We start from the raw sequence: 27,523 nt of genomic DNA, 5'->3' as shown, positions 1-27,523 counted from the left end.
TGAAGACTGACACGATTCTTCCCTTGCTGGTTACTGACTCTTTCATCTAAAGGGGAGGGGGTGGGGGAGCCAGAGCAATCGGGAAAGAAGGGACGGTCATTGCTAATTGCTCTGCGGCAATTTTCTTTCCTGCCGGAAAGTTGCTCTTTGGCAGAATATCGGGAATTTTGTAGAAGACTTTCACTCTCGCTGGAGGGGATGAGAAAAGAGTTTCAATGTATATGAGAGAATTCACAGTGCCAGCTCTCCAACTCTGCGATGGCCCCTGCTTCCTCTAATTTGTAATTCTTTCTGCCATTTTAAATCCAAGTTGGCAAAAGACATTTTTCCCATCAAGCTTATTACAGTAGAGAGGCCGTCTTGAAAATCTGATTGTGCCCCTTACACTGTTCTAAAGTCTCCCAAAGAAGCTGTAGACGACAGTGACGAAACGAGGCCTCGAACACGATACGTGTTTAAGTTCTGCATCCGAAACTAGCCGGGCAGTGAGGGAGATATCCCCTGCGGCTATTAGTGCAAACTCACGCTAAATATGGTTTGCGAGTCTGGTGATCTTTAACCCGTATTCCCTCTGGGTTTCCAACCATCTGCAATATCTTTTCCTTCTTCCTGAAAAGACCATCCAGTGCAAGTTCCCCAGTACTAAAAAGGAGAGACAATTGGCTTAAATGAAAGCTGACATCCCTGCAGGAGATTCTTGGGTTAAAAACCAAAGAAACCTAGTCCAGAGAAGGAGAATACTCGGTGCTTGCTCGCCAAGAACCAACAATGCTTTGGTGTTTCCAACTTCAGCCCGTGAGCTACCGAAACCCGAAAGAATTCAAAAAACGATAGGGGATAAATCTCAGGAAAGCCCTGCTGGGGCAACACAGATCTGGGGAGGAAAACAGATCCTAAATGAATCAAGGTCTGAAATAGGGATTGTGTCTACCGACTCTGTTATTAGTGGACTCTCCCAAACGCCCCGTGCACAGTAAGCGCTCAACAAATACCACTGGCTGGTTGACCTTGGAAAAACATTTAATAAGCAGCGGACACGGTACCACCAGGCCCGAACCAGCTGTAGATTCTCCCACAAGCTATTCCCTGCTGTGGGTAGAAGGTCTTTAAAATGCCATCCGCTTTGAATGCCGAGCGGAGGCCGACATCCCTCCACAATCCGTGTAGGTCCGGTTTCTAGGTGGCAGCTTGAAGAAATGTTGTCTTTTTCCGCCTATCCCTATCCGGGGTCGTCCCTGTTCTCCCAGCAAGTCGGGGAGGCTCAGTCCTGCAGCAGCTTGTGTTTGGTGATGGAACTTTCTGAACAAAGATGAACGAAGAGGGTTCCGGCGGCCGTCCGGGCCCGTAGCTCGTGCAGCTCGTAGTCGTGGGCCCACTCCACGTTACCCCATTTTTGGATCTGACAAGAGAACAACCGGGCATGGACAGTCAAATAAATAACACTGAATGCTTCCTTGATCAAATCTAAGGAAAAAACACACCCAACAAAATAATGTTGGATTTTTAAGCAGAGACATTAGCAAAGGTTTCGTAATTCCACCCAGAGACTCGGGTTCAAAAATGAATCTGAGGAGATTTATTACTATTACTCATAGTAATTATAATAATGGAATTTGTTGAGCGCTTGCGATGTGCCAAGTACTGTACTAAGGGGTGCAGTGAATACAAGCAAATTGGGTTGGACACAGTCCCTGTCCCATGTTGGGGGTCACAATCCCAATCCCCATTTTATAGATGAGGTAACTGAGCCCCAGAGAAGTGGACTTGCCCAAGGTCACACAGCAGACATATCGTGTAGCCAGGATTCTGATTCCCAGGCCCGTGCTCTAGCCTCTACGCCGTGTTGCTTCTATGCCCTGCGGTTCCCTGGGCCCCAGTAGAGTTAATTTCCGTAACAGGAATAGGCTCGGGGAGGCCTGACACAGACCTGAAACTGAGCTGATTTCCCCTGGGACCTCCAGGGTCCTAGTCCAGGGAGGGAGAATACTCAATGCTTGCTCGCCAAGACCAACAATGTTTTCAGTGTTTCCAACTTCAGGCCATGAGCTACCAAAACCCGAAGGAATTCAAAAAGAGGTCAGGGGCTTAAGCCCGGGAAAGTCCTGTTCTAGCAACGTGGATCCGAAGAGGAAAACAGATCCTGAATGAAATAGGGATCGTGTCTACCAAGTCTGTTGTTAGTGGACTGTTTGTACAGCTGACAAGTGGCAGAGCCGGGATTAGAACCCATGACCTCTGACTCTCCAACCCGTGCTCTTTCCACTGAGCCACGCTGCTTCTCTAACAGATCATGGGCCTGGGAGTCAGAAGGACCTGGGTTATAATCTCTGCCCCGCCACTTGTCCGGGGTGTGACCTTGGGCAAATCACCTTACTTCTCTGTGCCTCAGTTACCTCATCTGTAAAAGAGGGATTAAGGCTGAGAGAGCCCTACATGGGTCATAGACTCTGTCCAATCTGATTACCCTGTATCTTCCCCAACTCCTAGTATAGTGCCTGGTACAAAGTAAGCACTTAATACCATTAAAATAAAATCAAAACACAAAAACAATAAAAAAACTCCCCTACTAGTTGTGGTATTATTATATTTTACTTTATTATAAAGCATTTTTAAATGTATGATAATATAAACCAAAACCGATATACAGTTCTTCCATAATGCCTGTTTTTAAATATGAGAAGCAAAGGGGCCAAGTAGAAAGAACCCTGGCCTGGGAAGCAGAGGTCCCGGGTTATAATCCTGACTCTGCCACTTACCTACCGTGTGATCTCGGGCAAGTCACTTAACTTTTCTGTGCCTCGATTTCCTCCCCTGTAAAATGGGAATTAAATACCTGTTCTCCCTTCTACTGAGACTGCGATTCCCATGTGTCCAACCTGATAAGCCTGTGTCTACCCCTGCGCTTAGAAATGTGCCTATCAACTACCATTATATAATATCACATATATTATTAAAATACATTATAATAACGTACATCCAATATTATATTAATATAATGTAACAAAACAATGGTAATAATGTAATGCATATGTGTTTCGGCTAGGTGGCTGCTGGGAATTTAGGGAACCATTTTCTGACTTTGTACATCAACCTGGACAAAATGTGATGTGACGAAGGAAGCAGTGGTTGTGTACTTGAGTGCAGAACTGGTCAAGCTACAATATGGGAGCGGTGTCAAGAACATTGCTCCTCCATTATTAGAGAACTGAGGGTAATTTAATAACTAAATGTAATTCTTCCTGGATCAGGCTTTGTCAAACATGTTTTGTTTTGACTTAAGACAAAACGGCTGCTCAGGCTATTTATAATGGTCTTATTTTTCAACTTAGATTTCCTCTCTACAAATTGAGCCCACCTGATATTCCTCCTCCAGCCGAGACAGAAGCACAGCCTCTTCTACCGTAAGGTGCCGGTCGATCAACCCCAGGGACAGGACCATAGACTTCAACTGTGTGATCACAAATTCTATACCTGGAGGACCAAAGGGCAAAAATCTTTTAATGTTTGCCTTTGCCCCCGTGGTATACCAGTTCCTCCACGGTGGAACGGGATAGGAAGATAAGGAACTAAAATGAAAGGGTGTAGGGGAGAAAGTGTAAAAATAATTAAAAAAAGGTGACTAAATAACAGAGAGGTCAACTTTTCATTTTGAGTTTAAGGGTAGATAAGAGTTAGGGATCTTAATGAGGTGAGGACATTTTGCAAAAATCACTATTTTGGGCCTTGTTCCATCCTAACGGGAAACTCTCAGATCTCTTCCGAGCCCTAGGATGAACAAGTCTGGGAATCCAGCCTCCCAAAGCTGTGTGGGCCGTCGTTCCCATCGAGGGGGGCAGCTATCCTAACGCGGGACTCCTGATCAACTCGGTAGCAATTGGTGAGTTGAGCAAATAATTTAAAAAGCACCTAGTGAGTACATCCTGGACCCAAACCGCTGTCTGAAGGACTTCCTCTGTGAAAGATTACCCTTAAGGGATAATGAGGTTTTAAAAGACTAATTTACAGAAGCCCACGTCCCTTCCCTTTCCCTTTCCCTGCAGCTCCCTTACCTTGCAAGGCCCACATGTTATAAGAGGCCAAATGGCTGATGAAAACGTCTCTGGTCTTGGCTGGGATGCTGGGCCCCAGGATACTAGTGGAGGATCCAATTTGGACATTGTATCTGAAACGGCAAGCGCTAAAACTTTACCTTTCAAAGACGACCTAGCGAGGGGAAGAACCGAACAGCCGAGTGGCTCTAGGTTCCCAATCCCTTCAAGCTGCCCCCAAATTACCACCAATTTACTCCGCTAAGTAGACATTCATTCATTCCTTCAATTGTGTTTATTGAGCACTTATTGTGTGCAGAGCACTGTACTAAGCCCTTGGGAGAGTACAATACAACAACAAGCAGACACATTCCCTGTCCACAACGAGCTTAGAGTCTAAAGGGAGAGACAGACATTAATATACATAAATTACATATATTACATAAGGGCTTGGGGCTGGAAGGGGGGATGAATAAAGGGAGCGAGTCAGGGTGATGCAGAATGGAGTGGGAGAAGAGGAAAGGAGGGCTTAGTCAGGAAAGGCGTCTTGGAGGAGATGTACCTTCAAAAAGGCTCTGAAGCAGGGGAGAGTTACTGTCTGGAAGATTTGGGGAGGGAGGGTGTTCCAGGCCTGTGGCGAGACATCATTTGGTGCAGAGGAAGATTCTGTAAGCTTGCTGTGGAAAGGGAACATGACTACCCACTCTGCTGTATTGTCCTCTCCCAAGTGCTTAGTATAATGTTCCGTACACAATAAACGCTCAATAAATACCATTTGATTGATTCTGGGAACAGTTACATTTCCTGTTAGTAGCTTCTGTTACCTTAATTTTCCTCCAGACTGATATCAAAATCCTACCCAGGCAAGGCATCACCAAGGTTTTGCCCTGAAAGGAAAGCAGTGACTGAGATTCTGTCACTCAGAAATAATTGCTGCACACCGAAAAAGCCTCTTCAATAGGAAAAGCTTTTCCCTGCTGGCTCTATCATAAAAAAAGCAGCGTGGCCTAGCAGCAAAAGCCCGGGTTTGGGAGTCAGAGGACATGGGTTATAATCCCGGCTCTGCCACTTGTCTGCTGTGTGAGCTTGGGCAAATCACTTCACTTCTTTGTGCCTCAGTTACCTCATCTGTAAAATGGGGATTAAGACTGTGAGCCCCATGTGGGACGGGACTGTGTCCAACCCGACTACCTTGTATCTACTCCGGTGGTTAGAACAGTGCTTGGCACTTAGTCAGTGCTTAAATACCACAATTCATGTTCTAAAAATCGGATTTCCTGTGATAAAAGGTGAATCAGAGGATGCAAGCCTGAAGGCACAAAAGCCTACTAACGGGGGTTGGGGGGATATTGGATGGGGCCCGCGAACGGGGGCGATAGTGGATGTGAAGAAAAGCAAAACCCCAATTACAGGAGGGCTTACCTTTTCTCAGCCCATTCTACAATTGGATCCCACTCGTTCTTTTGCAGTTCTACTAACGTCTCTGGCTCCTCCACTCGGTAGCTAATTTGTAATAATAAAAATAATCTTCATTACTAAAATATATAGTTTCTTTGTGCAGCGTTAGTGATACAAAGGAAAAAGACTAATGGTATTCATTTCATTCATTCATTCAATCATATTTATTGAGTGCTTATTGTGAGCAGAACACTGTACCTGGGAAAGTACAATACGACAATAAACAGTGACATTCCCTGCCCACAATGAGCTTGCAGTCTAGGGGGGAGAGACAGACATCGATACAAATAAATAAAATGACAGATATGGTTATAAGTGCTGTGGGGCTGGGAGCAGGGGGAAGAGCAAAGGGAGGAAGTCGGGGTGACGCAGAAGGGATGGGGAGATGAGGAAAAGTGGGGCTTAGTCTGGGAAGGCCTCTTGGAGGAGATGGGCCTTCAATAAGGCTTTGAAGTGGGGGAAAGAGTAATTGTCTGTCAGATTTGAGGAAGGAGTTTCGGGCCAGAGGCGGGACGTGGACTAGGGGTCGGCGGCGAGCCAGGCGAGACGGAAGCAGAGTGAGAAGGTCAGCACTAGAGGAGCAAAGTGTGCGGGGTGGGTTGTAGAAGGAGAGAAGTGAGGTGAAGTAGGAGGGGGCAAGGTGATGGAATGCTAATGGTACTTACTAAAAGAAAGTCTTCTCTCCACTCCCAACCTACCTCAAGGCCTAAATGGAGGTGGGGGGCGGGGGAGTAGTTCTCTTAAAGAGGTCCAATCCTTAATATCTTGTCCCAGAGGGTGGCAATTTAGGAATTCACTTACCAGGACTGCTAGTCAGTCATGTGTCCAACATTAGCTTAAGTCAGACTCAATGTCTAGTGAATCCACCAGGCCATGGGAAAGCGGGTGACCTAGTGGATTAGAGCACGGGCCTAGGAGCCACAGGACTTGGGTTCTAATCCTCGGCTCTGCCACTTGCCTGCCTTGTGACTTTGGGAAAGTCACTCAACTGCTCTGTGCCTCAGTTTCCGCAACTACAAAATGGGGATACAGTACCTGCTTTTCCTTCTAGTTAGGCTGTGAGCCCCATGTGGGACAGGGACTGTATTTGACCTGTCATATCTACCTCAGCACTTAAAAGAGTCGTTGGTGCATAGTGAGCACTTGACAAATACCATTAGAAAAAGCATAATTTAGTAAAAAGGGGGCAGGCCCGAGAGTCAGAGAACCTGGGTTCTAATTCCAGCTCTGCTATTTGCCTGTGTGACCTTGGACAAGTCACTTAACTTCCCTGCCTCAGTTTCCTCAACTGCAAAATGGGGGTTCACTTCCTGTTCGCCCTCCCACTTGGACTCTGAGTTCCATATTGGACAGGGAGTGTATCTAGCCTGAGCACTTCGAATAATGCTTGACATATCATAAGCATTTAATACTTAACATAAAATTAAAAAGTTTATTTTACTTTTTGACTAATTAGGGATCACAAAGATGTCAACTTTTAAATGAACCATAATATAACACACAAGAAAAACGGTTCACTTAGGCCAGCCACCCTACATTTCATATAATCAAATCCTGGCCTGACATTTTATTTCACTTAACTCTCCCTCTGAATTAAACGTTAATAAAACAACACTTAATGTATATGTTTGGGTTTTTTAAATGGTATTTGTTATGTGCTTCCTATGTGCCAGACACTGTACTAAGTGCTGGGGCAGATACAAGCTAATCAAGTCAGACTTAGTCCCTGTCCAATGTGGGGCCTGGGGTCTTAGTCCCCATTTTACAGCTGAGGCACAGAGAAGTGTCTTCTCCAAGGTCACACAGCAGATAAGTGGTGGAGCCAGAATTAGAACCCAGGTCCTTCTGACTCCCAGGCCCATGGTCTACATCCACTAGGTCACACTACTTCTCTATCGTTAAGCGCTTAGAGAAGCAGCGTGGCTCAGTGGAAAGAGCCCGGGCTTGGGAGTCAGAGGTCATGAGTTCGAATCCCGGCTCTGCCACTTGTCAGCTGTGTGACTGTGGGCAAGTCACTTAACTTCTCTGGGCCTCAGTTCCCTCATCTGTAAAATGGGGATTAACTGCGAGCCTCATGTGGGACAACCTGATTACCCTGTATCTACCCCAGTGCTTAGAACAGTGCTCTGTACATAGTAAGCGCTTAACAAATACCAATATTATTATTATTAATACAGGGCTTTGCACCCAGTAAACACGGAATAAATACGATTCAATACAGTTCCTGCTCAATTGCATTTTCAGCTGTGTGACTAAGGACAAGTCACTTCACTTCTCTGGGCCTCAGTTACCTCATCTGTAAAATGGGGATTAAGAATGTGAGCCTCACGTGGGACAACCTGATTATCCTGTATCTACCCCGGCGCTTAAACAGTGCTCTGCCCATAATAAGCGCTTAACAAATACCAACATTATTATTAATAGCGACCACCCAGCACACAGGCTGCCAGGTGGCAGGCCAGACCATCAGCATACTTGTTCTTCACTTTCATTTTCATTTCGAACAGTACAGCAGTATGGAGAGCTGCGCAGTGTGGCCTGGTGGAAAGAGCCTGGGCCTCGCAGTCAGAGGGTCTGGGTTCTAATCCCGGCTCCACCACTTGCCTATGAGAGCTTGTTCTTCAAGCTTGTTCTTCAACTGAAGTTCAGTTTTAGCCATACTAAATTTAAGGTGACAGGACATCCACTTTGCCATCACTGTAGATGGCACCACCATCCTTCCTGTCTCACAAGCCCAGAACTTTGGCGTTATGCTCGACTCCTCTGTCATTCAAACCACATATTCAAGCCATCACTATATCCTGTCAGTTCTACCTTCACAACATCACTAAAATCCACCCCTTCCTCTCCACCCAAACTGCTACCCTATTAAAACAACCACTTATCCTATCCCGTCTTATTATTTCAGCCTCCTTGCTGAACATCCCTGTCTCCTGTCTCTCCCGACTCCGGTCCATACTTCACTCTGTGGCCTGGATCATTTTCTTACAAAAACGTTCAGATCATGTTTTCCTGCTCCTCAAGAACCTCCAGTGGTTGCCCAGCCACCTCCACATCAAACAAAATCTCCTCACCATTGGCTTGAAAGCACTCGGTCACCTTGCGTCCCTCCTACCTCACTCTGCTACTCTCCTACTACAACCCACCCTGCTCACTTCACTCCTCTAATGCTAACCTCACTGTTCCTCCATCTCATCTATCTCGCCACTGACCTCTCGCCCACATCCTGCCTCTGGCCTTGACGCCCTCCCTCTTCATATCAGACAGACAATTGCTTCCCCCCACTTCAAAGTGTTACCGAAGGCACATCTCCTCCAAGAAGTGTCCCCTGACCAAGTCCTCCTCTCCTCTCTCTCCCTTCTGCATCGCCCTGCCTTATTCCCTTCATTCATCCCCCCTCCCAGCCCCACGGCACTCATGTATATACCATTTATGTATACTAATGTCTGTCTCCCGCTAGACTGTGTCCTCGCCGTGGGCAGGGACGTATCTGTTAATTGTTATACTGTAGTCTCCCAAATGCTTAGCTCAGTGCTTTGCACACAGTAAGCATTCAATAAATACAACTGAATGAATAAAATGGGGATTTAATAACAGTAATAATAATTACGGTATCTAATAAGTGCTTTCTATGTTCCAAGCACCAGGATAGATATAAGATAAGCAGGTTGACCCACGTAGGACTCACAGTCGTTATTCCCATTTTACAGATGAGGTAACTGAGGCACAGAGAAGTGAAGTGGCTTGCCTGAGGTCACACAGCAGACAAGTGGTGAAGCCGGGATTAGAACCCACGACCTCTGGCTCCCAAGCCCGGGCTCTTTCCACTAAGCCACGCTGCTTCTGTGAGCACCATGTGGGACATGGACTGTATCCAACCGAATGATCTTGTATCTCCCCAGTGCTCAGTACAATGCCTGGCAAATACTTTGTGCTTAATCCCACACAAAAACCCACCTTAATCTATGTGTGTGTGTGTGTGTGTGTGTTTATATCTATATAGAGGAAGATGACCACTTTGATCTAGGAGTCTTGCAGGGCTTGAAAGACATCAATTGACCATATGAGTCACATAGGATTAGCCACCCTGAAGAGTGGTGAGGAGCAACAAGTTAAGGCTGTTGCTTCTGCCCAGGAAATTCTGGTTCTGTAGATAAGCAGATAACATCAGATTTCCTTGGGGCTTGACATTAAATTTACTCCAAAAAAAAAAAGTCACTTTTTACAGGCACTATATCACACACACAAACCACTTTACTCCAAAAAAGTCAGTTTTCAGTCTCTCTCTCTCTCACTCCCCCCCCACCCTGCCATTACGAGAATTTCAGTTCAGGTATGTCCTACCAGACGGTATCTGTGTCCAGAAACTTCACAGCCGCTCTGATGAGCTGATCTTTGCTTCGCTGAGACGGATTGTCCAAAGAAGTGTTGCACAGTGTGGTCTGAATCAAATAAAAAACAACAAAGAAACCCCAGCTGTTAGCAGAGCAGGGTTTCGAGGTAACAGTAATTTTCATTCCGAAAAAGGCCTGGCGAAGGCAAATAACTCACCATGCTAATATAATGCTAAACCGACAGAAAGACACGGAATCAGGGGATGGTCGAAGTTTCCCAATTCAACCTCCTGGATGTGGTGATGAGACTAAAACTTCTCTTCCACCCTGACTCAAGAGCCCAGAAAGTTGCCCATGAGTCACAGAAATGCCAGATTAATCAAAGAGCCAAACGTATCTATCGCTCTCCCTCACAGCTCCCCCTAATGCTATAAGGTATTCAAATCTTGTCAGGATTCTTGTAAAAGCCTCCGACCTACGGTAACATTTTGGCTAATTACCTGAAGACGGTAAAACAACAACCAGAAGGACATATTATGATTTCTCTGCCTTCTAGGGGAAAACATAAAGATACACAATATTTCCTCAAAACACGGACTGGATACTAAGTATAGAAGGAATACAAAATCAAAATTAACTCTCAGAAATTTAAGGTTTAGGGCAATACACTCTACTAGTGTGAAGAGAGGGCTCTTAATAATGGCTCCATTTATTCTTAATGTCTGTGCTGACCCATCTAAGTTAGAGACATAATTGAGCGTTGGGCCTGAACGGTCTGGACAGGCTACTGAACTAGAAAAACAATTCCTGTCTCAGGAAACTTGGAGGTCTGGATTATGTAGCCCAGGGAACTCAGCATCCTCCGAGACTTTTCCTAAATCACTCCATCTTTCTGGGTCTCCTATTCCCCATCCACGAAGAACAGGACGGAGATCCAGCGACTCCTCCCACAGTGATACGTCATCAGACTGCGGACACTCCTCCCTCCGATTCTAATAATAATAATGGTACTTGTTAAGCGCTTATTATGTGCCAAGCATTGTAGATACGAGTTAATCAGGTTGGACATGGTCCCTGTCCCACATGGGGCTCACACTCTTAACCGCCTTTTACAGATGAGGTAACTGAGGCACAGAGACGGTAAGTGACTTGCCCAACATCACACAGCAGACAAGGGGCGGAGCCAGGATTATAACTCAGGTCCTCCTGACTCCCAGGCCTGTGCTCCAACCACTAAGCCGATGACTTCCCGCCTCAGGGGAGAAGGCGGGAAGAAGGTAAGGTTAGGTGATCTCTCCATCTTGGCAAATGGGAGCGGCCCCAAGAATCACTGGGTTGGGCCCAAGGTGGCCCCAGTGAACCTACGGTTGCTCGGCGAAGTCCAGGTCAGGTTGGCACTCGTCGGGGGAAAACCCCTGGTCCCCAGATTGTCCGGGCTCTTTCGGGAGAACCATCTCTGGCTGGGATCGGGGGAGGAATTTTACAACAATAATTCCGTTCAGTCCTTTCGACTCAGTTAAATCTGAACGATCTCTCTCCTTCCCCCTCAAATCTCTTGGAACATCTTACCAAATGCATGGTGTAAAACTTGATGGTGTCCTGTTGGGAATCCCATTCCGTGGCCACAGCTATGGCCAAAGCTTCACTGGGAACCGTAAACAGCTTGGCTTGGGGAGTTCTCAGCTTCCTATGATCCAGGTTTATCTCAAAGCCACCTTGAACGGCAGGTGGGGAGGTTGGGGGGGGGGAGGGGGGGAGAAAAATAAACCTTTCAGAAATCACAGATGAAATAACAATTGAGGTATTTGTTAAGCGCTATGTGCCAAGGACTTTTTTAATTGCTGGGATACATACATGGTCATCAGGTTGGACTCAGTCCCTGTCCCACATGGGGCTCACAATCTTACAGTTTACAGAAAGGAAAATGAGGTGCAGCATTTAACAGACTTGCCCAACACACAGCAGGCAAGTGGCAGAGCCAGGATAAGGGCCACCAAGAATAATGCGAATCTCATGAAAAGAAAGAGTCTCCTCTCCAGAGACTATGTTATCTGATGAAATAAGCTCACTGTGGGCAGGGAACGTGTCTACTAACTCTGTTATATTGCTATATCGTACTCTCTCTCAACTGCTTAGTTCAGTGCTCTGCACACAGTAAGCGCCAACACACAGCAGACAAGTGGCAGAGCCGGGATTAGCGCCTCCAAGAATAATGCAAATCTCAGGAAGAGAAAGAGTCTCCTCTCCAGAGAATTTACATTATCTGATGAAATAAGCTCACTGTGGGCAGGGAATGTGTTTCCAAACTCTGTATATTGGTATACCGTAGTGTCTCTCAACTGTTTAGTTCAGTGATCTGCACACAGTAAACTCTCAAAAAATACAAATGATTGATTGATTGATTGAAATGGAAAGGAAAATCTCCCACCTATTCTAGCAACCTTCCTGATGTGAAAAAATTGTTTTAACTCGGGCTCGTTCATTTAAAAAAAAAAGATAGCCATCTAATGCTGATAGATGAATTTTTAAGACACCTAACTAGGTGAAATTGGCACTTACAAGCTACTGTTCCAAAGAGAACCTTCAAGGATGCTTTCCACACCCTTTAACACCATCTTGCTCTCATCTGTATTCATGAATATTTCCGGCTGACAGAGGTGCTATAGAAGAACTGCTGTTTTCAGGTGCAGTCTGCCGAAATGCTCTACTGCAAGACCACTCTCCTGGAAAATCATCCCACGATTCACATCCCCTGTGTTCTCTGCTGAGCTCACATTTCACCCACAACCCCTTTCTCTTGCCACTGAATCTTTAAATTATATATTATAAATGATTTTTTTTTCATATTAATGTCCATCTCCCCCTCTAGACTGTAAGTTTGCTGTGGGTAGGGAACGAGTCTGCTAATTCTGTGGTACTGTGCTCTCCTAAAAGCTTAGTACAGTGCTCTGCACATAATAAGCACTCAATACAATTGATTGACTGAAGGACACGGAGCATGCTCACAGTAATAATAATGACGGTATTTGTTAAGGGCTTACTATGCGCCAAGCACTGTTTGGAGCACTGGGGTTATCAGCTTGACCCGCGCGGGGCTCACAGTCTTAATCCCCATTTTACAGATGATGAAATCGAGGCACAGAGAAATGAGGTGACTTGCCTGACAAGTGGCAGAGCCAGGTTTAGAGTACCACAGTATCTCTCATTGCTTTATTTTTGCATTCGTTTTACTTAACTTTTCCTCTGCTGTTCATATTTAAATCCTTTTCAGGACTGAATAAGCAAATTGTTCGGTTAGAAATTAGACATTTAGAGATGGGTTCTCATGAGGGTCTACTGTGGTATGTGGTTTGACACTTACCTTCCCCACGTGTGATGCTTACATTCTGATAAAATTTCTTTCTTTCTGAAAGAAAAAGCAAGTGAAAATACTGTTGAATAAAGATGCCTTACAAAACATTAGAGACTGCATCATGACTAAAAATCTGTACTCAAAAACTGCTCTCTTTTTTATTATTATTATTAGCAATAATAATTGTGGTATCTGTTAAGCATGTGTCTACATGTCAAACACTGTAATAAGAACTGGGGTAGATACAGGATAATCAGGTCCCACATGGGGCTCACAGTAGAAGGGAGAACAGGTCTAGAATCCCCAATTTCAGATGAGGGAACTGAGGCACAGAAGTGAAGTGTCTTGCCCAGTCACACAGCAGATGAATGGTGGAGCCAGGATTAGAACCCAGGTCCTCTGACTCCCAGGCCCATGCTCTTTAATAATAATAATAATAATAATAATGTTGTGCCAAGCACTGTTCTAAGTGCTGGCGTAGATACAGGGTAATCAGGTTGCCCCACGTGAGGCTCACAGTCTTAATCCCCATTTTACAGATGAGGTAACTGAGGCACCGAGAAGCTAAATGACTTGCCCAAAGTCACATAGCTGACAAGTGGCAGAGCCACGATTAGAACCCACGACCTCTGACTCTTAAGCCCGTGCTCTTTCCACTGAGCCACGCTGCTTCCTATTCTTTCCAATAGACCATGCCTCTTCTCACTTTTACTATATTAAAATCAATTACTTTTAAAAGGATTCTTTTTAATGGTGTTAAAGTACGTACTATGTGCCAGGCACTGTACTAAGCGCTGGGGTAGATACAAGATAATCAGGTGGGACACAGTTTGTGTCCCACATGTGGAGCTGGGATTCTAACCCAGGCCCACGCCCTGTCGACTACGCCACACTGCTTCTCCTAAAGTTGAGAGATGTTTAGAACTCCTACAGTTGAGCGATATTTACCAGTTTGCTTGGTGCTACTCGCTTAAGCCCTGATCGATTGGTTTTTAGGACAGGTTAGCTTCGGTGACTTGTCTAAAAGCTGACTGGGTTTACGCTTCCCCCAGAGCCCTCTCTTTGTCCAAATATAAAGATCCTGAATGTGCCAGTGACCTAGATTTTGGATGGCAGTAGAAAAAACAGTTAACACATTTCCGGCATGATCAGGGGACCCTCAAGAGCACCCCTGACTCTGATGAGGCAAGTCACTGTAGGCAGCGAGCAGCTGGAGTTCCAAGAGCCTTTTTAACCCACCTCTATTCAATTAACCTCATTAACCAGCTTTCTTGGGTCCCCGGCAGAAAGCCCCAACCTCCCTTCACGCGGTCCAGTGGCGACAGCAGGGGCCTGGAAGTCAGAAGGACCTAAATTCTAATCCTGGCTCTGCCACTTGTCTGTTGTGACACCGTGAGCAAGTCACTTCACTTTTCTGGGCCTCAGTGCTCTCACCTGTAAAATGGGGATTAAGACTGTGAACTCTCTGTGGGCCAGGGACGGTGTCCAACCTGGTTATCTTGTACCTACTCCAGCACTTAGAATAATAATAATAATAATAATGTTGGTATTTGTTTAGCGCTTACTATGTGCAGAGCACTGTACTAAGCACTGGGGTAATCAGGTTGTCCCACGGAGGCTCACAGTTAATCCCCATTTTACAGATGAGGTAACTGAGGCACAGAGAAATGAAGTGACCTGCCAACAGTCACACAGCTGCCAAGTGTCAGAGCCGGGATTCGAACACTGCCTGACACAGAGTACTTTCCAAATACCGAAATTATTATTATTATTGCTATTCAATGCACAAACTCTGAATTATGTCTTTTGATCATTTTGATGAAAACTCTAGCATGAAAAACTGAATCTATGTGCCCTGTTACTTAAGAGGGAGTTAAATCTCTAGTAAATTAGATTACCAACCTTGCGCTTTCCCAGTAAAAGGAAAATATCAAATTTGGGGAGCTTCGGACAATAACTATCTCTAGTATCTGTAAAATACGCAAAGCCGTTCATTTGTTTAGATCTCATACCTTCTGGCACTTTTTTTAAAAAATGTTATTTAAGTGCTTACTATATGCCAGGAACTGTACTAACAGCAGGGCTAGATACAGAATAATCAGGTTGGACACAGTTCCCTTCCCACATAGGGCTCACAGTCTTAATCTCCATTTTACAGACGAGGTATCTGACGCATACAGAAGTGAAGTGACTCGCCTAAAGTCACAAGCAGACAAGTGGTGGAGCCGGAATTAGAACTCAGGTCCTCTGACTCCCAGGCCCGTGCTCTTTCCACTAGGCCATGCTGCTCCCACTTCTGTTACTGACAGAGTAATTTTAAAGCAAACAAAAAAAAGAAAGTTAAGTAGTTTCCTTCCCTTCCTTTATTAACACATAAAATCTTGACATGACAAAATTCAAATGCATTTAGAGAAGCTAGAAATTCCAAGGAAACTGTATCTCAATCTCACGTTTTCTAATTGGGCTAACATTTTCTAATATACTGCACAAGTTCTTATTATGAATAATATACCCCCACAAGAATATTCTGAAAGAAGGATTTAAAGAGGCTCAAACCTTGGATTCTCCTGCTTAAACGAGATAACACTAGTCTTCTTTTGCAATCAATCAGATATCCCACCCGTGAACATATTTGACTGATTTTTGCCCAAACTGCCTTCATTTGATTCCCAATGTCCAAATAAGTGATTAATGAATCAATTAGCTTATAAGAGAACCCAGCTAATTCTCGCTTTGGTGCACAAACCCTTTGAAAGCTCTCACAAACATACTAATATTTAACCACTTCGCCCCTTTATAAAATTCAAGATATTCTATACAGTGCTTGGCATGGTTAAGTATAGCACGTTTGTGAGAGCTTCTAAAGGGTTTGTGCACTAAAGTGAGAATTAGCTGGATTCTGTTACAGGCTTATTGATTCATTAACCACTTATTTGGACATTGGGAATCAAATGAAGGCAATTAAAAGAATTGAATCCCAGGGGCTCGGGGGAGGTTACTGACTCCTGTTTCCTTACGGTTGTGGGGTGCACTCAGTGGAGTCGCTGTAAGCAAGGTGGATGGGAGAAAAGCTATAAAAATGTCGGGAAGTACCAATTTAGGAAACAGGCATTGGCTACCAGGAAACGAAAGCAGCAAACTGAGGCTCAGGGACTCTTTTTGGGAAAAGATCCCTGTCGGGATATAAGGTGCACCCCTGCCTGGCTCTGATCTGGCCCAAGATTATCAGGCAAAGCTAAATTTAGGATATGGCATGTCCAAATCCTAATTATCTTAAAGTTTGGTCAGTACAGAGAAGCAGCGTGGCTTAGAAGATACAGCATGGACCTGGGAGTCAGAAGGGTCTGGGTTCTAATAATAATAATAATGTTGGTATTTGTTAAGTGCTTACTATGTGTAGAGCACTGTTCTAAGTGCTGGGGTAGATACAGGGTAATCAGGTTGTCCCAAGTGAGGCTCATAGTCTTAATCCCCATTTTACAGATGAGGTAACTGAGGCACAGAGAAGTAAAGTGACTTGCCCACAGTCACACAGCTGACAAGTGACAGAGCTGAGATTCAAACCCATGACCTCTGCCTCCCCAGCCCGTGCTCTTTCCACTTAGCCACACTGCTTCTCTAATCCGACTCTGCCTCATGTCTGCTCCCAAGCCCATGCTCTATTCACCGGGCCAAGCTACTTCTCATTACTTATGGCAATTTAGAGGGATATCTGCTTGTTTTAATACCAGAACAGACAATCTTCTGTTTGGGATGGTGTTGACCTGCCGGAAGCTGGAGGCTGGGCCAAAGTGACCTCCTCAAGTCCCTTTAATTCTGTGATTGCCTGTTCAGTAATACGTAGCTATTCAATTAATCGAATCATCATAATCATCATCAAAAATAGTATATATTGAGCACTATGTGCCGTGCACTGTACTAAGCACTTGGGATAGTACACCACAACCGCCACCCCTTCACCTCTCTGCAGCTTAACCCTCTTTTTCCCCTTTCCCTCTGCTCCTCCCCTTCTACCTTCCCATCCCCTCAGCACTGTACTCGTCTGCTCAACTGTATATATTTTCATTACCCTATTTATTTTGTTAATGAAATGTACATCGCCTCGATTCTATTTAGTTGCCATTGTTTTTACAAGATGTTCTTCTCCTCGACTCTATTTATTGCCATTGTTCTTGTCTGTCCGTCTCCCCCGATTAGACCGTAAGCCCGTCAAACGGCAGAGACTGTCTCTATCTGTTGCCGACTTGTTCATTCCAAGCACTTAGTACAGTGCTCTGCACATAGTAAGCACTCAATAAATACTATTGAATGAATGAACAGAGTTGGCAGTCATGTTTCCTGCCCACAATGAGCTGACAGCCTAGAGTGGGAATAAACTTCAAATAAAAAAAGAGAGCTGATCTATATATGCAATTGATTAAAAATTTTGCCAAGATAAACAGCTATTCTGGCCCAGATAGCTTCAGATTGACAATGTGATTAGATACTTTGGTCTGAAAAGACCACCAACAACCCAATAATATATCCCAGTGACCACTTTGCCCCCTCCTGCCTCACCTCTCTGCTCTCCTCCTACAACCCAGCCCGCACACTTTACTCCTCTAATGCCAACCTTCTCACTGCACCTCAGACTCGTTGGGGCCCGGTGGAAAGAGCACAGACTTGGGAGTCAGAGGACCTGGTTGTAATTCCAACTCTGCCACTTCTCTGCTGTGCCACTTCACTTCTCCGTGCCTCCATTACCTCATCTGTAAAATGGAGATTAAGACTGGGAGCCTTAATTGGATCAGGGACTGTGACTGACCCGATTACCTTGTATCTACCTCAGCGCTTCATAGAGCGCCTGGCATAGAGTAAGTGCTTAACAAACACCACAATTATTATCTCCCCACCCACGTTCTTCCTCTGGGTTCGAACGCCCTCCCTCTTCAAATCCAAGAGACAATTCCTCTCCCCGCCTTCCAAGCCTTGTTGAAGGGACATCTCCTATTACAACCCAGCCTGTCCTCTTCGTTCCTCTAATGCTACCCTTCTCCCTGCACCTCGATTTCACCAATGTCACCGCCAACCTCTTGCCCACATCCTACCTCTGGCCTGGAACACCCCTCCCTCCTCATATAGGACAGATAATTGCTCTCCCCCACTTTAAAGCCTTATTGAAGAGACATCTCCTCCAAGAAGCCTTCCCTGACCAAGCCCTCCTCTCTTCTCCCACTCACTTCTGCACCGCTCCTTCGTTCATTCTCCCTCCCATCCCCACAGCACATATGCATATATCTGTAATTTATTTACCTATATTAATGTCTGTCTTCCCCTCTAGACTGTGAGCTCATTGTGGGCAGGAATGTTTCTATTATACTCTCCCAAGCGTTTAAGTACAGTGCTTTGCGCACAGTAATCGAATCAATCTCCTCCAAGAGGACTTCCCCGACAGCCCTCATTTCCTTTTCTCTCCCTCCCTCCTGTCACCCAGATTTGTCGCTTTTATTCACCCGCCTCCCCTTAGCCCCACAGCACTTTTGTACATATCCACAATTTATTTATTTATAATTAATCTGTGTCTCCACCTCTAGCCTGTAAACCCATGGACAGGGAACTTGTCTGATATATATTTTACTCTCACGTGCTCAGTGATAATAATAATAATAATGAAGGTATTTGTTAAGCGCTTACTATGTGCAAAGCACTATTCTTAGCGCTGGGGGAAATACCAGGTGATCAGGTTGTACCACGTGGGGCTCACGGTCTTAATCCCCATTTTCCAGATGAGGGAACTGAGGCACAGAGAAGTTAAGTGACTTGCCCAAAGTCACACTGCTGACAAGTGGCAGAGCCGGGATTAGAACCCCTGACCTCTGTCTGACTCCCAAGCCTGGGCTCTTTCCACTGAGCCACGCTGTGCCGCACACAGTAAGAGCTCAATGCACAGTAAGAGCTCAAAGAGAACAATACGATTAACACAACTTCCTAAAATCTTCTGAACATCTATTAATTCTGAATGCATTAACTACAACTTCCAAATTGTATCTCGAGTAGTGGGCGATTTTAAGGGCTGCTAAATTCCATTCTTTTTTAAAAGAGCTCCATCTGGTGTCACTTTGAAATTAGTCTGTCCCAAAGATTTTTCCTTATTTTGCTAGAGTGAACGCCTAATTTTAACAACGCTGCTGTGTCACCACCCCAGAATATTCCTATTTAAACGCTATAGTACAAACTAGACACTAGCGGTTCTGGGACAGGCCAGGTGGATTTATATAAATCCCTGGAAATGTGTTGTGTTTATTTTCAAACAAGCATCCAAGTATCTCCATCTAAGAGAATCTCTTCAAATAATGATATGCTGCCTTCATTATACCTGTCCGCTTTTGAACCCACCCATATCTACCAACTTCAGAATTTAGACTATTGGGTAACTGTGGCTTCATACGCATTATACTTTGACTGATACTAATAATAATGATGTTGATTGTGGTATTCAATAATGTTGGTATTTGTTAAGCGCTTACTATGTGCAGAGCACTGTTCTAAGCGCTGGGGGAGATACAGGGTCATCAGGTCATCCCACGTGAGGCTCACGGTCTTAATCCCCATTTTACAGATGAGGTAACAGGCACAGAGAAGTTAAGTGACTTGCCCACAGTCACACAGCTGACAAGTGGCAGAGCCGGGAGTCGAACCCATGACCTCTGATTCCGAAGCCCAGGCTCTTTCCACTGAGCCACGCACTTAAGCACTTACTATGTGCCAAGCCATAGTCAAACCTCAGGTAGACAAAAAATAATCATGTGGGACACAACCCCTATCCCACTTGGGTCTCACAGTCTAAAGGGAAGGGCGACGAGATATTTAAAACTCATTCATTCAATCGTATCTGCTGAACGATTACTGTGTGCACAGCACTGTACTAAGCGCTTGGGAGAGTACAATATAACAATGAACAGACACAGTCCACGCCTGCAAAGAGCTCATGGTCTAAAACTCATTTTACAGATGATGAGACTGAGGCACAGGGAAGTTAACTGTCTTGCCGAAGGTCGCACAGCAGGCCAGTGGCAGAGTCAGAATTAGAACCCAGGTCTTTTGACTCCTAGGACAATACTCTTTCCATTAGGCAGTTTTTAGTGGTAAGGTAATCAATTAAATCCAACGTTTAGGATCTATTCACTTACCCGCCGTGATGAGGAACAGCCTGGTCCAGTGGATGGTCATGGGTTCTAATCCCGGTTCCACCACTTATCTGCGGTGTGACCTTGGGCAAGTCATTTAACTCTGTGCCTCGGTTCACTCATCTGAAGCAGCGTGGCTCAGTGGAAAGAGCACGGGCTTTGGAGTCAGGGCTCATGAGTTCGAATCCCAGCTCTGCCACTTGTCGGCTGTGTGACTGTGGGCAAGTCACTTAACTTCTCTGTGCCTCAGTTCCCTCATCTGTAAAATGGGGATTAAGACTGTGAGCCCCACGTGGGACAATCTGATTCCCCTATGTCTACCCCAGCGCTTAAAACAGTGCTCGGCACATAGTAAGCGCTTAACAAATACCAACATTATTATTATTATCTGAAAAATGGGGATTAAGACTATGGGCCCTCTGTGGGACAGGTCCTGTGTCCAACCCAATTATCTTCTATTTACCCCAGCACTTACAACAGTGCCTGGCACATAGTACGTGCTTAACAAAGATCATAATAATAATCAGTATTATTATTATCGCTGAAGCTAGGCCATTACCGCCACTCCACCCAGGGCCATTTTCCAGGTAATGGTGACTGGACTCTCCTCTCGTACCCCAAAGTCATGACAAGTTCAACTTTCATGCATGATCAGTCAACCGTACGTACTGAAAGCTTATTGCGTGCAGAACACTGTACTAAGCACTTGGGAGAGTACAATATAACAGGAGACACATTCCTTGCCCACAACAAGCTTACAGTCTAGAGGGGGAGACAGAAAAGATAAATAAATAAATTACAGGTATGTACATAAGTGCTGTGGGGCTGGGAAGGTTGATGAATAAAGGGAGCAAAGTCAGGGTGATGCAGAAGGGCATCAGAGAAGCAGCAGGGCTTTGTGGAAACAGCCCAGGCTTGGGAGTCAGAGGTCGTGGGTTCTAATCCCGGCTCCGCCACTTACCAGCTGTGGGACTCCGGGCAAGTCACTTCACTTCTCTGTGGCTTAGTGGCAAGAGCCCGGGCTTGGAAGTCATAGGTCATGGGTTCGAATCCCAATCTGCCACCTGTCAGCTGTGTGACTGTGGGCAAGTCATTTCACTTCTCTGTGCCTCAGTGACCTCATCTGTAAAATGGGGATGAAGACTGTGAGCCCCCCGTGAGACAACCTGTTGACCTTGTATCTACCCCAGTGCCTAGAGCAGTGCTTGGCATAGAGTAAGCGCTTAAATGCCAACATTATTATTATTACCCCAGTGCTTAGAAGAGTGCTTGGAAAATAGTAAGGGCTTAAAAAATACCATCATTATTATCATTATTTTTATGGAGGAAGAGGAAAGGAGGACTCAGTCAAGGAAGGCTTCTTGGAGGACTGTCTTGTACCGTACAAGCACTTGGGAGAGTCCAATAAAACAGAGTTGGTAGACACATTCCCGGCCCACAACCAGCCTGCAGCCTAGAGAGGCTATAGATAGCCATTAATCTAAATAAATAAATTACAGATACAGACATATGCGCTGAGGGAAGGTTGCTAATCAGGCTACCCCATGAAGGTCACACCCTGGGGAGGGAAAGGGTGCGGGAGAAAGACAAAACACAGAAGGCTTGGCTACCAGCTCCAAGGCGTGACCTCTACTCTCTACGGAGAGGGCGGCCCACGGAGAGAGGTCGGGGCCCGTCGAAGCCTTTTTAAATACGGTCTCAGTCTTCCAAGAGGCCTTCCCTGATTAAGGCTTCATTCCTCCAACTTCCTTCCTTCTGGGTGGCCTCTGCACTTGGGCACTTTGTCTTTAATGGTGTTTGTCCAGCATTTACATAATAATAATAATGTTGCTATTTGTTAAGTGCTTACTATGTGCCGAGCACTGTTTTAAGCGCTGGGGCAAGATACAGGGTAATCAGGTTGTCCCATGGGAGGCTCACAGTCTTAATCCCCATTTTAAAGATAAGGGAACTGAGGCACCGAGAAGTGAAGTGACCCGCCAAGGTCACACGGCTGACTGGTGGCGGATCCGGGATTAAAACCCATGACCTCTGATTCTTGAGCCCGGGCTCTTTCCACCGAGCCACGCTGCCAGGCACTGTACTACGCAATGCGGCGGATACGAGTTCATCAAGATGGACCCAATCCATGTCCCACGTGGCGCTCACCGTCTTAATCCCCATTTTTACAGCTGAGGATCTGAGGCTTTGACAAGTGATTAGCCCAAGGTCACACAGCAGACAAGGGGCGAAGCAGGGATTAGAACCCCGGTCCTCTGACTTTCAGACCTGTGCTCTTTCCATTCATTCATTCATATTTATTGAGCGCTTACTGTGTGCAGAGTAGGCCACACTGCTCCTCTAAACACTTGATAATCACCCCACCCCCTGCCCCCAAGGCACTCAATAATAACTGTATTTGTTACACGCTGACTTTGGGCAAATACTTAACTTCTCTGTGCCTCAGTTACCTCATCTGTAAAATGGGGATGAAGACTGTGAGCCCCACGTGGAACCACCTGATCACCTTGCATCTACCCCAGCGCTTAGAACAGTGCCTGGCACATTGGAAGCGCGTAACAAACACCATCATTATTGTTATTATTACGTGAGAAGCACTGTTCTAAGCAGTGGGGTAGATGGAAGATGATCGGGTTGGACAGAGTCCCTGTCCCACATGGGGCTTCCGGTCTTAATCCCCGGCTCCTCCACTTGTCAGCTGTGCGACTTTGGGCAAGTCACTTCACTTCTCTGGGCCTCAGTTACCTCATCTGTAAAATGGGGATTAAGACTATGAGCCCCACGTGGGACAGCCTGATGACCTTCTATCTCCCCCAGCGCTTAGAGAAGCAGCGTGGCTCAGTGGAAAGAGCCCAGGCTTGGGAGTCTAATCGCGACTCTGCCACTTGTCAGCTGTGTGACTTTGGGCAAGTCACTTCACTTCTCTGGGCCTCAGTTACCTCATCTGTAAAATGGGGGATTAAGACTGTGCACCCCACTTGGGACAAATTTAGTACCTTGTAGTAATAATAATAACAATAATAATGGCATTTGTTAAGCACTTACTATGTGCTAAGTGCTGAGGAGGTTATGCGGTGATCGGGTTGTCCCCCGTGTGGCTCACAGGTTTAATAATCCCCATTTTACAGATGAGGTCACTGAGGCACAGAGAGGTGAAGTGACTTGCCCAAAGTCACACAGCTGACAAGTGTCTGAGCCGGGATTTGAACCCACCACCTCTGACTCCCAGGTCTGGGCTCTTCCCACTGAGCCATGATGTACCTTCCCCAGTGCTTTGAACAGTGCTTGGCACATAGTAGGTGCTTAACAAATGCCATCATCATCATTATAATTATTATTAACAGTGCTTGGCACACAGTAAGCACTTAACAAATACCATTATTATTATTAACAGTGCTTGGCACATAGTGAGCACTTATCAAATACCATCACTATTATATTATTATTATTAACAGTGCTTGGCACACAGGAAGGGCTTAACAAATACCATCACAATTATTATTATTATTAACAATGCCTGGCACATAGCGCTTAAACACAATCATCACTATTATCATCATTAAACAGTGCTTGGTACATAGTAAGCACTTAACAAATACCATCATTATTATCATTATTATTATTATTAACAGTGCTTGGCCCCTAGCAAGCGCTTAAAAAATACCATCATCATTATTAGTATCATTAAACAGTGCTTGGTACATAGTAAGTGCTTAACAAATACCATCATTATTATCATTATTATTAATAGTGTTTGACCCCTAGTAAGCGCTTAACAAACACCATCATCATTATTATTATCATTAAACAGTGCTTGGTACATAGTAAGCGCTTAACGAATACCATTATTATTATTATTGTTATGAACAGTGGCACCTAATAAGCGCTTGGTTAACAAATACCATCATTATTATCATTATTATTAATAGTGCTTGGCCCCTAGTAAGCGCTTAATCAACACCATCATTATTATCATCATTAAACAGTGCTTGGCGCATAGTGAGTGCTTAACAAATACCATCATTATTATTATTATTATTAACAGTGCTTGGCACATAGGAAGGGCTTAACAAATACCATCACTATTATTATTATTATTATTAACAGTGCTTGGCACATAGGAAGGGCTTAACAAATACCATCACTATTATTATTATTATTATTAACAGTGCTTGGCCCCTAGTAAGCGCTTAACAAATACCATCAATATTATTATTATTATTATTATTGACAGTGTTTGGCCCCCAGTAAGCATTTAACAAACACCATCATCATTAGTATCATTAAACAGTGCTTGGTACATAGTAAGCACTTAAATACCATCATTATTATTATTATTATTAACAGTGGCACCTAGTAAGCACTTGCTTAACAAATACCATCATTATTATCATTATCATTAACAGTGCTTGGCCCCTAGTAAGTGCTGAATACCATTATTATTGTTATTATTATTAACAGTGCTTGGCACATAGTAAGCGCTTAACAAACACCATCGTTATTATTAACAGCGGCACCTAGTAAGCGCTTGCTTAACAAATACCATCATTATTATCAACAGTGCTTGGCATCTAGTAAGCGCTTAATACCATTATTGTTATTATTAAGAGTGCTTGGCCCAAAGTAAGCGCTTAACAAACATTATTATTATCATTATTATTATCATTAAACAGCGCTTGGTACATAGTAAGCGCTTAACAAATACCATCATTATTATTAACAGTGGGAATTTTTTATTATTATTAACAGTGTTTGACCCCTAGTAAGCACTTAACAAATACCATCATCATCATTAGTATCATTATACAGTGCTTGGTACATAGTAAGCACTTAAACAAATGCCATCATCATTATTAGTATCATTAAACAGCACTTGGCGCATAGTAAGCGCTTAAACTCCATCATTATTATTATTATTAATTATTATTATTAACAGTGGCACCGAGTTATTGAAGCAGCGTGGCTCAGTGGAAAGAGCCTGGGCTTGGGAGTCGTGGTCGTGGGTTTGAATCCCAGCTCTGCCACTTGTCAGCTGTGCGACTGTGGACAAGTCACTTCACTTCTCTGGGCCTCAGTTCCCTCATCTGTAAAATGGGGATTAAAACTGTGAGCCCCACGTGGGACAACCTGATCACCCTGTATCTCCCCCAGCGCTTAGAACAGCGCTGTGCACATAGTAAGCGCTTAACAAATACCAACATTATTATTATTGATTGCTTAACAAATACCATTATTATCATTATTATTAATGGTGCTTGGCCCCTCGTAAGCAATTAATACCATTATTATTATTATTGTTTGGCCCCTAGTAAGCACTTAACAAACACCATCATCATTATTAGTACCATTACACAGTGCTCGACACATAGTAAGCGCTTAACAAATACCATCATTACTATTATTTATTAAAAGTGGCACCTAGTAAGCGCTTGCTTAACAAATACCATTATTATTATTAACGGTGCTTGGCCCCTCGTAAGCGCTTAATACCATTATTATTGGTATTATTAACAGTGCTTGGCACATAGTAAGCGCTTAACCAACCCCATCATTATTATTATTACCAGTGGCACCTAATTATTGATTGATTGCTTAACAAATACTATCATTATTATCATTATCATTAACGGTGCTTGGCCCCTCGTAAGCACTTAATACCATTATTATTGTTATTATTAACAGTGTTTGGCCCCTAGTAAGCGCTTAACCAACTCCATCATTATTATTAACAGTGGCACCTAGCTATTGATTGACTGCTTAACAAACACCATCATTATTATCATTATTAATGGTGCTTGGCCCCTAGTAAACGCTTAATACCATTATCATTATTAATCACAGTGCTTGGCACATAGTAAGCGCTTAACAAACACCACCATCATTATCAGCATCATGACACAGTGCTCGGCACATAGTGAGGGCTTAAGAAATACCCCATTGTTATTACAATTGAGAAGCAGCGTGGCTCAGGGGAAAGAGCCCAGGCTTGGGAGTCAGAGGTCATGAGTTCAAATCCCGGCTCTGCCACTTGTCAGCTGTGGGACTGTGGGCAAGTCACTTCACTTCTCTGGGCCTCAGTGACCTCAACTGTAAAATGGGGATTAACTGTGAGCCTCCCGTGGGACAACCTGATGACCCTGGATCTCCCCCAGTGCTTAGAACAGTCCTTGGCACATAGTAAGCGCTTAACCAAAACCAACATTATTATTAACAAATATTATTATTACCACCTCTAGGTAGATGGGAGCCTATGTGGGGCAACCTGATGACCCTGGATCTCCCCCAGTGCTTAGAACAGTGCTCAGCACAGAGTAAGCGCTTAACAAATACCAACATTATTATTACTTCACTTCTCTGGGCCTCAGTTCCCTCCTCTGTAAAATGGGGATGAAGACTGGGCGCCTCCCGTGGGACAACCTGATCGCCTTGTATGTGTCCCAGCGCTTAGAACAGTGCTCTGCACAGAGTAAGCGCTTAACCAATACCAACATTATTATTATTAACAAATATTATTACCACCTCTATGTAGATGGGAGCCTCCCGTGGGACAACCTGATGACCCTGGATCTCCCCCAGCGCTTAGAACAGTGCTCTGCACAGAGTAAGCGCTTAACAAATACCAACATTATTATTATTAACATTATTATTACCACCTCTATGTAGATGGGAGCCTCACGTAGGACAACCTGATGACCCTGGATCTCCCCCAGCGCTCAGAACCGTGCTCTGCACAGAGTAAGCGCTTAACAAATACCAACATTAGTATCACTTCACTTCTCTGGGCCTGAGTTCCCTCCTCTGTGTAAAATGGGGATGAAGCCTGGGAGCCTCACGGGGGTCAACCTGATGACCCCGGGTCTCCCCCAGCGCTTAGAACAGTGCTCGGCACAGAGTAAGCGCTTAACAGATAGCAACATTATTATTATTGTAATTACGAGGCTGATCCTGGGCGTTTGGGGCGGGCCGAGGAGGCCGTGCCCTTCCCCCAGAGTGCCCGCCGGGCCCCTTCCCCGGCGTTTCGAGCAGGGTGGCGCGGCCCGGCCGACTCACCCGTGGGAGGGACGTAATCCCGACGGAGCGTGAGGGCCGCCGGGCGGAGGCCGCGCCGCCACATCCCTCGCGGCCGGTCTCCTCAGAGCGGGAGCGCCAACGGCGGGGAACGAGGCGAGGCGAGCCGGGCCGGGC

General features: G+C 44.9%; 2 protein-coding genes across 4 annotated transcripts in view; one reads left to right on the top strand and one right to left on the bottom strand.

Moving 5' to 3' along the window:
- Window positions 1-3,629, top strand: part of DRC3 (dynein regulatory complex subunit 3) — a 43,449-nt gene extending 39,820 nt beyond the window's left edge. The window contains exon 14 of the mRNA XM_029056400.2: window positions 3,330-3,629. Coding sequence (XP_028912233.1) covers window positions 3,330-3,349 — 20 coding nt within the window. The 3' untranslated portion in view covers window positions 3,350-3,629. The remainder of the gene's footprint in view (window positions 1-3,329) is intronic.
- Window positions 1,000-27,523, bottom strand: ATPAF2 (ATP synthase mitochondrial F1 complex assembly factor 2). Of its 3 annotated transcripts, none has more exons than XM_029056401.1 (8): window positions 27,389-27,519; window positions 13,182-13,226; window positions 11,390-11,535; window positions 9,831-9,928; window positions 5,451-5,531; window positions 4,050-4,162; window positions 3,356-3,471; window positions 1,000-1,399 (listed from the first exon to the last, which is right to left on the bottom strand). In XM_029056401.1, exons 1-8 carry the CDS (start codon window positions 27,450-27,452, stop codon window positions 1,262-1,264), a joined length of 801 nt encoding a protein of 266 aa, XP_028912234.1. In that variant the 5' UTR covers window positions 27,453-27,519; the 3' UTR covers window positions 1,000-1,261. The 3 variants fall into 3 exon arrangements, with proteins under 3 accessions (XP_028912234.1, XP_028912235.1, XP_028912236.1); XM_029056402.2 differs by lacking the exon at window positions 27,389-27,519 and adding an exon at window positions 20,342-20,414; XM_029056403.2 differs by lacking the exons at window positions 3,356-3,471; window positions 4,050-4,162 and having other exon boundaries at window positions 27,389-27,523.

Source organism: Ornithorhynchus anatinus, chromosome 2 (assembly GCF_004115215.2).
Source record: "Ornithorhynchus anatinus isolate Pmale09 chromosome 2, mOrnAna1.pri.v4, whole genome shotgun sequence".
Taxonomy (NCBI): domain Eukaryota; kingdom Metazoa; phylum Chordata; class Mammalia; order Monotremata; family Ornithorhynchidae; genus Ornithorhynchus; species Ornithorhynchus anatinus.
This window is presented reverse-complemented; position numbering and strand designations above follow the sequence as displayed.